Genomic DNA, 14058 nt, shown 5'->3' with positions numbered 1-14058 from the left:
CTTTTTTCTCATGAATCTACCATTATCATTTCTAGTAACTCAAAAGGCAGTATATTTTTGATGATTATGAATGTAGCGATCATTGTGCTGACAAGTTTTAGTGACATATATCCAATATGACATAATTGAAGGATCATTTTTCACTAATATTCAACCAAATTCAATAAAGTGAAATATTTAGTTTAATAAATTGGACAGCGGGTGTCTAGGTTTTGATTCTGGGAAAGCAGTCAGACGAACTTACAGCTTAAGCTGTAGTTTCCCCGTTTATGTCACAACATTAACAAAATACGGTTTCGTGGTCTAGTTGGTTATGGCATCTGCTTAACACGCAGAACGTCCCCAGTTCGATCCTGGGCGAAATCAAATTTTTCATTTTTAAGTTTTTCAGTAATTCTCTAGTACTGATTTCACTGAGTGGAAGAAGTTTTATGACAACTACTTTATAAAAGTTATCTAGTCTTGGGTAGTCTTTTTAATTAGTTTTCATTAGAGGTTCTGATTTGATAATTTTCTCGGGCTTTGAATCTGCGTGCAAATATGTCGTCGAGCATATACAACATCTTAGTGCGCTAATATATAAAGAGGCAGATCCGATGATCCCTCTGACGCCAACGTTGAACTATTGAGTATCGGTAGGTAGTTACGAGGTAGATTAATTCTTCAATACTTTCATTTATTCGTGCTAAGAAAGTTTCCCTACGAAAGCCTTTTCAATACTGCATGACAAAAGACCGATAAGGAGTTATAGCTAGTTTCATATAGTACTTAGCTAATAACAAATCCCAGAAATGGAGCAAATTAACTCTAACAGCGACAAGAAGATTCAGCAGACAGATATCTTTAGGAAATTTGCAACTCCAAAACAAGATGGCTACGAAGCTTCTGGAAATGGAGAATTGGTTTTGACATATAACGACTTTATTAAATTGATTTCCACTTCTAAAAAACTTTTTTCAGAATTTACTGACCATTCATTTAACTTGAATCAAGTACCTGATGATACCTTTGGTTGCATATTTTTCACGATTGATGAAAATAATAAGGGTTACTTAACGATTAACGACTGGTTTTATTTTAATAATATTTTAGAGCATGATAATTTCCATGTTATTTTACTTTATGAATTTTTTAGGAAATTTGATATTGAAAGAATCAAGGCAAGAAACGTTGGTAGAAGTGTTGCCGATAAAAGAACAAAATCAATTAATTATAATGATAAATCTCTGAGCTTCGACAACTTGTATTTAAACCTGAAGCAATTCAAGAAGACCGTTGAAATTTTACAAGACTGTGTGAATGATGATTTCATCAAAAGAAACAACATATTTCTGGATTGGAATCAATTCAGCTTCCTAAAATTTTATATAACGTATCCATATGGAAATAATAGTTCAGTTTCTGCTGAAGCAAATGATAATAATTCATATTTGACATTAAATTCATTATTAACAATTTTACAAAATGATTTGAAAAATGAAAGGCTCTTCATGGGTTTTGATAGATTATCGCATTATAATCCCTTGAAGAATGCTCTTACTCTGAGTAAAAATCAGCTCATTTATCTTTTGGAGCTATTTTATTCACATAGAGTCCCAGCAAATGTATTTAGGTCGTTAAATTTATCTAATGCTTCCCATATGACAGTAGATAATAACGCAATTACTTTCAATATATTTAAAGACATTTTTTACCTGTTTCAAAACTTTGATCTGTTGAATCAGATACTTATTCGATATGTTACAAAGAATGACCTGACGGAAAATGACTTAAAAGGTCATGTCATTACAAAAAAAGAATTTTTAAAACTATTAAATGCTCAATACAATAAAGTTAATAATATCACCGAATTCTCTCCATCTCAAATAAATCTGTTATTTTCAATTGTTGCAAACTCTAAACGGGCGATTAGTGTGGTTCATAATTCACATCATGAAGTGCTTGCAATTGACAATTTCATTCATAATGAATTCAAAAACGGCAATCGGACGGACGACAAAAAGGAAGATCTTAAGAAATTCAATGTAAATTATGATGATATAACAAATGAATTCTTGCAGGATACAAATCAATTGAAAAAGGTTGTGAATTCCGACCAGCGAGGTATTATAAGTAACTCAGAAGACGCTTTAGAGACTACTATAGATGATTTTTTGAAAATCTTAAACCCAAATTACTTGAATGACTTGGTCCACCAATTAGAGATTGAAAAATTTCAAAGTCAATCGTTGTACATCAACTATTATTTCTATCCAATTTTTGACTCAATGTACAATTTTGCGTTAGGTTCTGTGGCTGGCTGTATTGGTTCAACTTTTGTTTATCCTATTGATTTTATTAAGACAAGAATGCAAGCGCAGCGGTCGCTAACAAAATATAAAAATTCTATTGATTGTCTAATTAAAGTTTATAGTAGAGAAGGTATAAAAGGATTATTTTCAGGCCTAGGGTTCCAACTACTTGGTGTAGCGCCAGAAAAGGCTATCAAGCTTACAATAAATGACTTTTTGAGAAATAAGCTAACAGATAAAAGAAATGCTTCAATTAAACTACCAAATGAGGTTTTTGCAGGTGCAATAGCAGGTGCCTGTCAAGTGTTGGTAACAAATCCTATTGAAATTGTTAAAATTAAACTACAGGTTAGGTCTGAGTATTTAGCTGAAGCAGATTCTATTTATGGCAAGGCCAATGGTCTGCACATTATAAAAAAGCTAGGGTTTCCAGGATTATATAGGGGAATTACAGCGTGCCTCATGAGAGATGTTCCTTTTTCAGCAATCTACTTTCCAACTTATGCACATTTAAAAAAAGACATATTTCACTTTGATCCTAATAAGCCTGGAAAACGGAAAAGGCTGAAAACTTGGGAACTACTGACGGCCGGTGCACTGGCTGGGATGCCAGCAGCATTTTTGACTACACCCCTTGATGTCATCAAGACTAGACTTCAGATTGAACCGAAGCATGGTGAAACAAGGTACACTGGAATATTCCATGCTTTCAAGACAATTCTCAGAGAAGAAAATTTTAGGAGCTTCTTCAAAGGCGGTGGCGCCAGAGTATTGAGAAGTTCACCACAATTTGGTTTTACACTAGCTGCATATGAGTTATTCAAAAATATTTTCCCATTAGATTTTGATAAACCTGAAGTAGGGGCTACTTCTTCCGAAAGCACAATAAGAGATGAAATCCCATCTGTAGCCAGTTCTTTTGCAAGATTCCGCGATAGTATGAATAGCTCGCTTCACAATAGAAACGGGCTCATTAGGAGCCATACGAATGGCGACGATCATGAATTTATCTATAATGATTTTTACAGTCCTTTAGTTGATCCGTATAGCGCCACCTATCTGAATTACTACTATAAGAGCTGCCAAATTTCAAAAACATTCATTGACCTCGATAATAATTTCTCTCAATTTGATCACTCTACATATCTGAAGTTTTACTCTTATTTAAAAAGTATTGAAAAAATGTCTAATTAGCATAATAAAACATGCCTTTGTATTTTATATAGCATTATCAATGGTAGCAAACTACACATGATATGTAAGGTCATTTTCAATTTCATTAGCAAGCTTTTTTTGGAGTAGGGTAACAGGGACTCATCTCTTCCTGAAAAGCAAGAAAATTTTCCAGTTACCGATGAGCTGAAATTTAATAGGCATCTACATAATTTGACCTTTTGATCTTACAAGTTAGACTACCCAACTGCTGCATAACTGACTATGGATATTTTTAGAGTATTGACTAGAGGTGCTTCTGTTAAAAAAAATCAATCCAATAGTGGAAAGTCAGTTGATTATAGTCTCGAGACCAATAAGAAAAAAAGTACCAAACATGAAGAAGTGCAGCTAACGAGAGAACTAGATTTCTTCCGTAATAAAAGGATTATTACTAAAGTTGAGAAAGAAAAAATAGGGAAAGAAGATGAATTTACTACTGGAACAAATGAAGACGAAGAAGGACAGGAGAAAGAAGAAACTGTAGAAGATGAACCAATCAAGCCAATAATCACAAATGCGGAAGAAGCTACTGCTTTACGTAAATCTTATAAAGGTAATATATCAGGTGAGGATATTCCATTCCCCATCGGCTCATTTGAAGATTTGATAACTAGATTCAACCTAGATAAAAGACTACTTTCCAACTTAATCGATAATCATTTCACCGAACCAACGCCTATACAGTGTGAAAGTTTGCCAATAACGTTGTATGACCGTGATCTGTTAGCTTGTGCCCCAACTGGTTCTGGTAAAACACTCTCTTTCCTAATTCCATTGGTACAACAAGTCATTAACCAAAAAGAGAAGGAAGGTTTGAAAGGTCTTATTATTTCACCAACAAAAGAACTAGCAAACCAAATTTATATGGAATGCATAAAACTTACGAATAGAATTTTCCTTGGGAAAAAGAAACCATTGCAAATAGGTTTATTATCTAGATCTTTGAGTGCGAAGTTCAAGAATAGAGTAATCAATGACAAAAAGTATGATATCATTATTACAACTCCATTGAGACTTATTGATCTTTTGAATGCGGAAGCTCTTGATTTGAACAATTTGAGGCATTTAATCTTTGATGAAGCTGATAAATTATTTGATAAGACTTTTGTTGAACAAAGTGACAGCATTTTGTCTTTAATCAGCGCAAAGAATTTAAAGCTTCGTAAATCTATGTATTCAGCTACAATCCCTTCTCATATTGAAGATATTGCAAAGAGTTTAATGTTGGATCCTGTACGAGTTATCATTGGTCATAAAGAATCCGCAAACTCTGACATTGAACAAAAACTAGTCTATTGTGGTAACGAAGAAGGTAAATTAATTGCCATAAGGCAATTAGTTCAAGAAGGTGAGTTTAAGCCACCTGTAGTTATATTTTTGGAATCCATTGTGAGGGCCAAAGCCCTTTATCACGAACTAATGTATGATAGGATGAATGTCGATGTTATTCACGCCGAAAGGACTGCTACACAAAGGGATAAAATTATTGAAAGGTTTAAAAGTGGAGACCTATGGTGTTTGATTTGTACAGATGTGTTAGCTCGTGGTATTGATTTTAAAGGTGTTAATCTAGTTATCAATTATGATATTCCAAGAAATGCTCAAGCATACGTCCATAGAATTGGTAGAACTGGTAGAGGTGGTAGGTCAGGTAAGGCTATAACCTTTTACACCAAGCAAGATGCTGTTGGAGTAAAACCGATTATCAATGTTATGAAGCAAAGTGGATGTGAAGTTGCAGAATGGATGGAAAAGATTTCTAAGATAAGTAAAAATGAAAAGCAAGCCTTGAAGAAGGGTAAACTACATAAGGAAAGGAAACAAATTAGTACCGTGCCTAAGATTGATAAGCTAAAGAGAAAACGTAAGAAGGAAATGATCGAAGCAACCAAGAGACGGAAAATGGCAGAAAACGAAGCAACCATAGAATCGGATTAGTCATTTTAGGACATATCTAATATTTTATAGATTAGGTGCATATAATATTTCGTTTAATTATTCAAGCAAAATGGACTTAACGTCTACAAATGAGAGAAAAGTCAGAACATAGATGCTCGAAAAAAGAGAAAAAAAAGTGGTGGTTGAAATGAAAAGCAAGAAAAGAAAAGAAGATGCAATATAATCGAAGTCACCAGTAATAAAGAATAGTTAATTGACAATCCCCATAAAACCCAGAAGATGATTAAGACAACGTGTTCCTTTGAAAACTGTAAATGTTCGATAATAACCATAAAAGATGAAAATTCAGATATGATTACGGAATTTGCTACTGATATGTTCAATGCATTGCAACTGATGCAACAACGGGAGGAAGATTTGACAAATTCTGAATTTTTCATTACGAAAGATGTGTGGGATTTCGATAATATTGGTGTATCCAAGGATATTCCATCAGAAATTTTGGAACAAGACAATTTAAACAAGTTTGTTTTTAAATATGCAGATGACCAGTACAAGATTGACAGGTGTCTCAAATATCTGATTTGCGCTGATTGTGATAGGGGACCAATTGGTGTAGTATGCGAAGTTAGTACTGTGGATGGTGGTAATCACAAACAGACACTGCACCTAATCAGTTTGAGGAGTGTAAAATGTATAAAGACCTAAGCGTGATTGGTAGATACCTTAATTGTGCAGGCTCTTCCGTCACTGTTTCTCTCTGACATCTCAAAGTTTTCAATTAGAAAAAAGCTCATCGCATAACCCGGTCTTATCCACGTGATATTTTTTTTCTTCCTTTTTGATATCATCGGGAACGTGCTTAACTCTCTTGGGGGGGAAAATTTTTCTTTCCTTCATAGTGCGGGAATCATATAGATAGCTCAAGAGGTCGACATCACTATATATCCGTCTTACATATAGTTATATCTTTATACTGTAACAGTCATCTCTGTATAACATCAGACATATTTGAATCGTTACGAGTTCAAATTATTTCTGAAGTATATTTTAAGGAGAAGAAGAAAGAACGAACCTACTGGAAGAGAGAGAAATTTTTATAATTCATAATGGCTACTAGAACTCAATTCGAAAACTCTAATGAAATTGGTGTATTTTCCAAGTTAACAAACACTTATTGTTTAGTTGCTGTTGGTGGTTCTGAAAATTTCTATTCTGCTTTTGAGGCTGAATTAGGTGACGCTATTCCAATCGCTCATACTACAATCGCTGGTACTCGTATCATCGGTAGAATGACTGCAGGTAACCGTAGAGGTCTTTTAGTCCCAACTCAAACCACTGATCAGGAATTACAGCATTTAAGAAATACTCTACCAGATTCTGTCAAGATCCAAAGAGTTGAAGAAAGATTATCTGCCTTAGGTAACGTTATCTGTTGTAACGATTACGTTGCTCTAGTACATCCTGATATTGACAGAGAAACTGAAGAATTAATAAGTGATGTATTGGGTGTTGAAGTTTTCCGTCAAACAATTTCTGGTAATATTCTTGTTGGTTCATACTGTGCTTTGAGTAATCAAGGTGGTTTAGTTCATCCACAAACTAGCATTCAAGATCAAGAAGAATTGTCATCTCTATTACAAGTACCATTAGTTGCTGGTACTGTGAATCGTGGTAGCTCTGTCGTCGGTGCCGGTATGGTCGTAAATGACTATCTAGCCGTCACTGGTCTCGATACCACTGCACCAGAATTAAGTGTCATTGAAAGTATTTTCCGTCTACAAGATGCTAACCCAGAATCCATCTCTGGTAACTTACGTGATACTTTAATCGAAACTTACTCATAGATGATACCAATAGAAGTCAACATCATATCATATTATATACAGTTGTAGTATATAAAATTCTTTAATGTATTCTAAAGTTCTCTTGTATTGAAGGACGATGAACGCAACAGGAAACCTAAACGACAAGACATGGTATTATATGTAATGTATAGAAGTTTCCATAACATGGCGAGGATTTAACCTCCACCTATTTTACTCAAAGTACCTTTCATTCTTTAAAATTTATAAAAAAGCTTTATAGATCTCGACCCCTTGATTAAAGTCCATAAACTTCAATCGTCTCGTTGCACCTTTTCTTTATAGCCGTACCGAAATGGTTCAAAGAGGAAGGACATAGAATTATTCATTACTTTGTGAGAGGACCTCCAGCAACCATTATGTACATAGTTGAGATGAATTTACAGAGAGAGATTATCGTACGATATATTTTCATGTTTCGTAGGAAAAGAAGTGGCTCTACCCACTCATTTCATATTATTGGGAATTATAATAGGAAATGATAGATATTATGCCACATAAAGGTGAAGTCCTTCAATTTATAAACTGCCTTTGAATTATTAAGTAAATGTCTAGATAGTTAATATCACTGTTATAATAATCTGCACATACGTCTCTTCTGCCCCCACGCTCTTTTTGATAAAGCCAAATTTTCCAATGTAGAATCAATGATAACTAATATTGTGAAAAACCTTATCATCAAGCGTAGAAACTTTAATGGTTCAATACTCAATTAATGAAGTTCATTTGAATATTTTCAAGCTACAGTACTTTAAAGCAAGATTTTACGGCATGATTTCTCAATTATAAATATTCAATTGTAACCGCTAAGGTCATAATCATTGATAATTTTAAGAATATATGCCGTGGGTAATGTAACATATATAGAAAGCGTCCTAGCAGGCCATTGTATCCCTACAGTATGCGTAGTAGCCCATTTCCCCCTTCGTTGTAGCGTTATATTCAATCGATTAACAAGGTTTGAGCCCTGTTACACAAAGTTTCAAGCGAATGATTAGCCATGCATTTTGGGTTTACATTTCGTAGTTCGGTTTCTCAATTATGAATAAAAATTGCGAGAGTGTATCTTTCTTGTTTTTTATTTATCAATCTAGTTTTTATTCACAAGTACTGTTGGGACCAGAGTTTGTCCTGTATTAATCCATAAATCATACGCTTAGAAATAGATGGTCTGGGAATGCATAGGAATTAATAATACTAAAACCGAGCCTTCAAGAAGGAAAACACCAAAATATGATGATTGAATAGATATAAATAACTTGGCACACCCTCCTTTATGTATCGTCTGAGAAACAGGTGAAATGAACTAGGAGCAAGAAAAATGAGATAAATTGCTTGTGCAGATGTAATACTTTTGAAATCGCATATAATTTGCCTATATCCCTTGACTTTCTAGTGATCTTTTTAGATCGATATGCCCAAAAATCAGTTTAAATTGCTAAGTAAAAATAAAAGTTTTCCTGCATTTTTCCTTTCTTTTACTATTATTCTCTTTAATTACAGAAAGTCGTGAAATGCTAGGAGAGATAAAAGGAAGCCTTAGTAAAATGTTGGCCCTAAATCTTCGTACAATAAAGCAAAAGAAACATGATCTCTTGTTTCTAAGGAAACCGAACGCACTGAATGTTAGACCAGTGTACGTTAATTGAGTTCGTAAATCGGGAAAAACACATCGAACAACAATCAATCCCACGTATAATAGTTATTTGAATTTGTGCTTCGCCATTACTGAGCAAGCTTACTTTCTCATTCGTTTGCACCCCACTCAAAATTTGACAAACGATTGGAGGGTTTCACTGTTATTATGGTTACCAAGTAGTCGTAGCTAGCGGATGTGTCCAGCTGCAAAATAGCGTGTCTCTCTGTACTACGTGCATTCTCCTACGGCAATCTCTTGGTGATGCATTTTTTTTATTGTTTCTTTTTTTTTTATTTCCAAAGAGATATCCAATTTCCTTAAATGGCAAAGTTACACTTTTCAGCACATCCGTTCTCTTTGAGCGTTGTCATGGACAACCATTTCGAACTTGAAACCATGACTTTTTTTCTCAACAGTATCTATCGGTTTTCTCACGCACCATTTCCTCTCTGTATAATCAGGTACTATTCGCACTCAGTCGTTGATTCACTCTTATATATATATCTAGGAAGCCCACTGCAATTGTAAGTAGAACGACTCAAATTAATAGCTTTCTTATTTTTCGTTTTACTTCTTTGTCGGTAATTTTTGCAATTGCATTACTCATTGATTCAACGATTTACTAAATATTCTATAATGTCATATCCAAGAGCTACCTGCCTCAATATTAATGATGAAACGGTATATCCTAACCAGTCTTTTCCAAGTTGCACACCAATTGATAATGCTAAATTAGTGCTTCATAAGATTCTGCCACCTTCAACGCCTTATATCAAGCCATCCACAAGCTCCATTATACAAAATATCATCAGAAATAATGAAAATAGTGATATCCCAAAAGTTAAATTACCATCCTTCAATGAAATGGTTGCTAGAACACCTGAATATTTTCAAGCACAATATGTTCATCATTTTCAATCACCAAATAAAGTAATAACACATCCTACAGAGATTCCCCATACAGTACCAAGTTATTACCCATCGCCAGTTGGAAGTACAGCATCAACTCCCTTAGGAAACACATATAGTTCGCCTTCAGGAGAAAGTCCCAAAAGGCAACAGTTACTTCAAAGCTACTACTTTGCAGCCCCCTTACAATTACGTGAGATTTCAAATCAACCAATTTGTACTACTCCATTATTACCTCTTACAGATACATCATCTTCTGCTCCTAGTAGTAACAGTAGTAGCAGGAAAAATAGTAATGATATTTCAAGAGCTTCTTCTACAACATCCTTACCTTCTCAAAAACAATTGAATGACGGGTACATAATAGGATCAGGTATGCCTTTACAGAAACATTTAAGTAGGGAGATAAGACAACGCAAAAAATGCCCTGTTTGCGGTAAGATGTGCTCTAGACCATCTACTTTGAAGACACACTACTTGATTCATACTGGCGATACACCATTCAAATGCACATGGTCAGGGTGTCCCAAGGCATTTAACGTTAAGAGCAATATGCTGAGACACGTCAAGAGTCATGAAAAGAAATTGAGTAAAAAGTTACAGACAAAGATTGTTAAGGCAGGCAAGGATCTTATTTAAAAAACTATGAATGACACGTAAATAAACATATATATTATATCCGCTTCAATTTTATAGACCTTAAATATTGACAATAACTTTTTTGAATAGTGAATGACCATGATGCTGTATTCGGGGACTTTAAAGCAACGTAAGAAGAAGAGGAAAATTTAACGACAAGAATGTACGCGTAAAGATCAACTTTTCAAATACGTAATGAATTTTTTTGTAAAATTTGGACCTGATGAATGGAAAAAACAACGCAAGAAAGACGATGAATCAAGAAAAAACAGAAATACGTCATAATTTCGATCTCGAAAAAAATAAATGAACGAAAAATCATTCTTGACCTCGAAAGTAAAACAAACCTTACATGCGCAACGGTTGATACAGAAAAGTAGGTGAATAGGACTCTAGAAGGAAGGGAAAAACGTAATCCATATTTCAATGCAGGCAACTGGCATTCTTTCTGTATATACATTTTGTAGAAAAGAAGAGGAAATAAAATGACGTAAAAATGATTTACAATGTGACCTGATGTGACAAAAGTTTAGGGTTGTTAGTGTAGTAAGAATTGTTTCAACATTCTTGAGTATCGTGTTGCGACCGTACTTACCAATAATAAGAATAACAGAGAATTTGAAATTTGAAATAGGTTCGTTAAATTATCAAGAGCGAACGAAGTTGAGCCTTTTGTAAATGTCTAAAGAGGACATCTATGTTAATGAGTTCATTTGCACTATCGAGACTCAGGCGATAATAAATTAACTTTTTGCACTCAGATTCATTAGTAATTCAAAAAAAATATCACGTACTGCTGTCAAGTTTTACAAAAATCCCGAATAAGACATTCTGATCCGTTCTCATTTCGAAAGTTTCTCTAGATTCTTCTTCTTGCTCTTAGTATACTTCTATCTCCCTGAATTTTGTGATCGATTTCAGTATTTATCAGGAGATTATGCATTCGTCAATGCATATGGGATTGTTAAAATAAGGATTGGACCACGGATGTGGGAATTGCGGATGTATAAGTGCAGAAGTTCTTTTAGAGTTCTTTATGTTGACGAGTCTAGCAGTGATACTTGAATGTCAAAATATACCGGAATGGGCGGTAAGAGGGGGCAGGGAAGCAAATGGTGCTCCCATTGGTGCAGTCAATTGAACAGAGTACGCAGATGACAATACTTCTTATGAGAATTTGCTGTACAATGGATGTTGACTGGAAAGTCAGAGAACCATTTTTTTTGAGGAAAAAATCGCAATTGAGAACCAAAGAAAAAGAAACGAGTTCTTTAAACTTTTGACAGGCACATTTGCGGCAGAGAAATCAAGAGTCAAAAAAATAAAGTGTTGCGGTAAATTCATTTGCGATAGCTGTGCAAGGAAAAATTTATTGAGAAAGCTAAACTGAAAAAGGAAACATCCGTTTAGAGATCTCTTTCCACCCTCACGACAAATTGATAGGCAAGGCTTCGAATTTGGTACAACGTTTCCTTCTAGATTTTCTATTAAGAATAGATAGGATATATTTTAAATTTTTATGTGGTGACAATAGGATCTAGTGGCTGGTGACAAGATCGTTAGATGTTTTACAAGTCTTTTTTTACTTTCTATTTGTTTTAGAAACGATGCCTAAGTTTATTCAATAGGCGCGTACGAAGAGAAATAATGCATGTTATAAAATGATTTGTACTATGTTGAAAGGGGAATACGCGGAGCAATACTAACCAATAATTAGGTCACAACAATTGATGAAGAAGACAACAGTGCGTCTACCTTTTTTCCCCATCAGATAGTCCATAATGGGAAAATGGCTATCTTACGACGGGGTTTAGGTAGTAAGTTAATACCGATCCGTAGTATCCATGAAATAGGAAAAATTAGGCAAAACTGAGAAGTAGGAAGACAATATAGATGATCCATTGTTACACTCGTGGGTACTGAAAAATGACGAAAGGAATTGAGAACAATGAGGTTTAGTTCAATTGATATTATTAGGATTTTAATATCAGGGGGTGCATTTTTCTTATTCCTATTCAACAAGATAGGACAATAAAAGTTAAGCCATACAATTAAACGGATGTGCCATGAGTTCATCATTTTAATTGAATGTTGATTAATACCATATTGAAAGATTAATTTCTTGACGACAACTTAATTCAACAATATTCATAAAAGCCTCACTGTCAATCTGAATATATCGCTTTGATAAAAAAGAAAGAAAAACAATATTTGGTGTCAAATTGACATTCCTACCCCATACTAGTAAACTGCTAGGGAAAATAAAAATAAAAATCATCATAGAAGAATGTACTCCAATAGCAAGACGTAGGCATGACTCACCTGCGTTGGTTACTGATTTTCTAATTCATACAATACACGCTGTACTTATTGTAGAATAGAAAACAGATCGAATATATAAATAAATTCCAGACCTTCTACTTTTATTACTATCTATCTTGTTAGGCCTATAAATAGCTCCTTTTTTATTAGCTAAAGTTTCGGAATTTGATGAAATTGTAATAAATATAAAGTCCCTGTGTCTTGATCGGTAGACCAACATCAAGAATGGAAGCAAAATAACCTTTTGTTTTTTGGAAGGAAGGTGACAGACCCACCTTTACAGAGAGAAAGAATACTATGTATTGAATGATTACATATTTCTAGTTTCATAATCCCTGTCCACTTAATATTTTAAATCAGCATATTCCGTTCAAATGATTTTTTTCTTTTTGTTTCAAATTGGCCTATGTGTACGTTGAAAATCATAATTACCTTTCGATTGCCTACTGATTATTGTTTTGATAATCTTGAGCTAAATTCTTTTCTTTTTCTGTGATCCTTTAGCAGTAGCAATAATATATTGCGTGTGCGTAGGTTCCAAGACACTACTCAGATGGTTGCAAGAAAATGTACCGCATTTCCTACCATTCTGCGACACGTTCCTAATAAGACATAGTAGCTACTCCACTCAGTTACAGGAGAGACACACATTCTTGCATATTTCAACTTTCAATTTCTATTTGTTTTGTCTCGTGGGATACTTGAAATACGACTTTTTCCTACTTGAAATGGGTCTCTCCTGCACGGTTTCAGCGTCAGCCAGAATAATCCCGTGCAATTTTCTCCTATTATTTTTGTTTTACGAGCAAATCTTACTGATCTCAAACAATTGCTTGCACCGCCTGTCACTGTTCATCATTTTCTTTTCTTCTCTGACAAATTTCTCACCATTCTTCCTACTTTTTTTCCTTTCCCATTTTCAATTGACGTGGCCCTTTGTTACGATCCAGAGAGCATATACACAACGGGTAGTCAAAATATGACAACTATGCGTCCTTTTTTCTTTTAAGAACTCTACTGCAAGCACTACTTACTTATCCCCCACTGCTTTCTGTTCGGCGTATTTACTGGTTTGTCGTCTAAAGAATGGAAGGCATTAAAATTCATTTGATTTACTGATATACGGGAAACATGGATACGTTTATATAGTTCTTATCCGCTTTCTCTCCTCCTTCTTATCTTTCTTAGCAAATATAGCGAATAATCGTTTCATTTTCCATTTTCTTGTTAAAAAAAAAATCTCGATCAATTATCTTTTCTCTAAAAATTTCTTATTAGG

The 14058-nt window shown here is 34.4% G+C and overlaps 5 protein-coding genes and 1 non-coding gene across 6 annotated transcripts; all 6 read left to right on the top strand.

The window, feature by feature from the left end:
* Window positions 1–292: 292 nt before the first annotated feature.
* On the top strand, window positions 293–366 carry KAFR0Btrna6V. The gene has a single exon. It is a non-coding gene; the product is annotated as a tRNA-Val (tRNA).
* Window positions 367–791: 425 nt separating this feature from the next.
* AGC1 (citrin) lies at window positions 792–3485 on the top strand (the record flags this gene model as incomplete). Its single annotated transcript, XM_003955588.1, has 1 exon — window positions 792–3485. One exon carries the CDS (start codon window positions 792–794, stop codon window positions 3483–3485), a length of 2694 nt encoding a protein of 897 aa, XP_003955637.1.
* Window positions 3486–3728: 243 nt separating this feature from the next.
* Window positions 3729–5444, top strand: ROK1 (RNA-dependent ATPase ROK1; the record flags this gene model as incomplete). The annotated part of the gene is made up of 1 exon (XM_003955587.1): window positions 3729–5444. One exon carries the CDS (start codon window positions 3729–3731, stop codon window positions 5442–5444), a length of 1716 nt encoding a protein of 571 aa, XP_003955636.1.
* Window positions 5445–5684: 240 nt separating this feature from the next.
* On the top strand, window positions 5685–6113 carry DSS4 (guanine nucleotide exchange factor DSS4; the record flags this gene model as incomplete). The annotated part of the gene is made up of 1 exon (XM_003955586.1): window positions 5685–6113. One exon carries the CDS (start codon window positions 5685–5687, stop codon window positions 6111–6113), a length of 429 nt encoding a protein of 142 aa, XP_003955635.1.
* A 401-nt stretch (window positions 6114–6514) lies between these two features.
* On the top strand, window positions 6515–7252 carry TIF6 (translation initiation factor 6; the record flags this gene model as incomplete). Its single annotated transcript, XM_003955585.1, has 1 exon — window positions 6515–7252. One exon carries the CDS (start codon window positions 6515–6517, stop codon window positions 7250–7252), a length of 738 nt encoding a protein of 245 aa, XP_003955634.1.
* A 2293-nt stretch (window positions 7253–9545) lies between these two features.
* Window positions 9546–10457, top strand: KAFR0B02000 (C2H2-type zinc finger protein; the record flags this gene model as incomplete). Its single annotated transcript, XM_003955584.1, has 1 exon — window positions 9546–10457. One exon carries the CDS (start codon window positions 9546–9548, stop codon window positions 10455–10457), a length of 912 nt encoding a protein of 303 aa, XP_003955633.1.
* Between the last annotated feature and the right edge of the window lie 3601 nt (window positions 10458–14058).

The sequence above is a fragment of the Kazachstania africana genome, chromosome 2, assembly GCF_000304475.1.
Source record: "Kazachstania africana CBS 2517 chromosome 2, complete genome".
Classification (NCBI taxonomy): Eukaryota; Fungi; Ascomycota; class Saccharomycetes; order Saccharomycetales; family Saccharomycetaceae; genus Kazachstania; species Kazachstania africana.
This window is presented reverse-complemented; position numbering and strand designations above follow the sequence as displayed.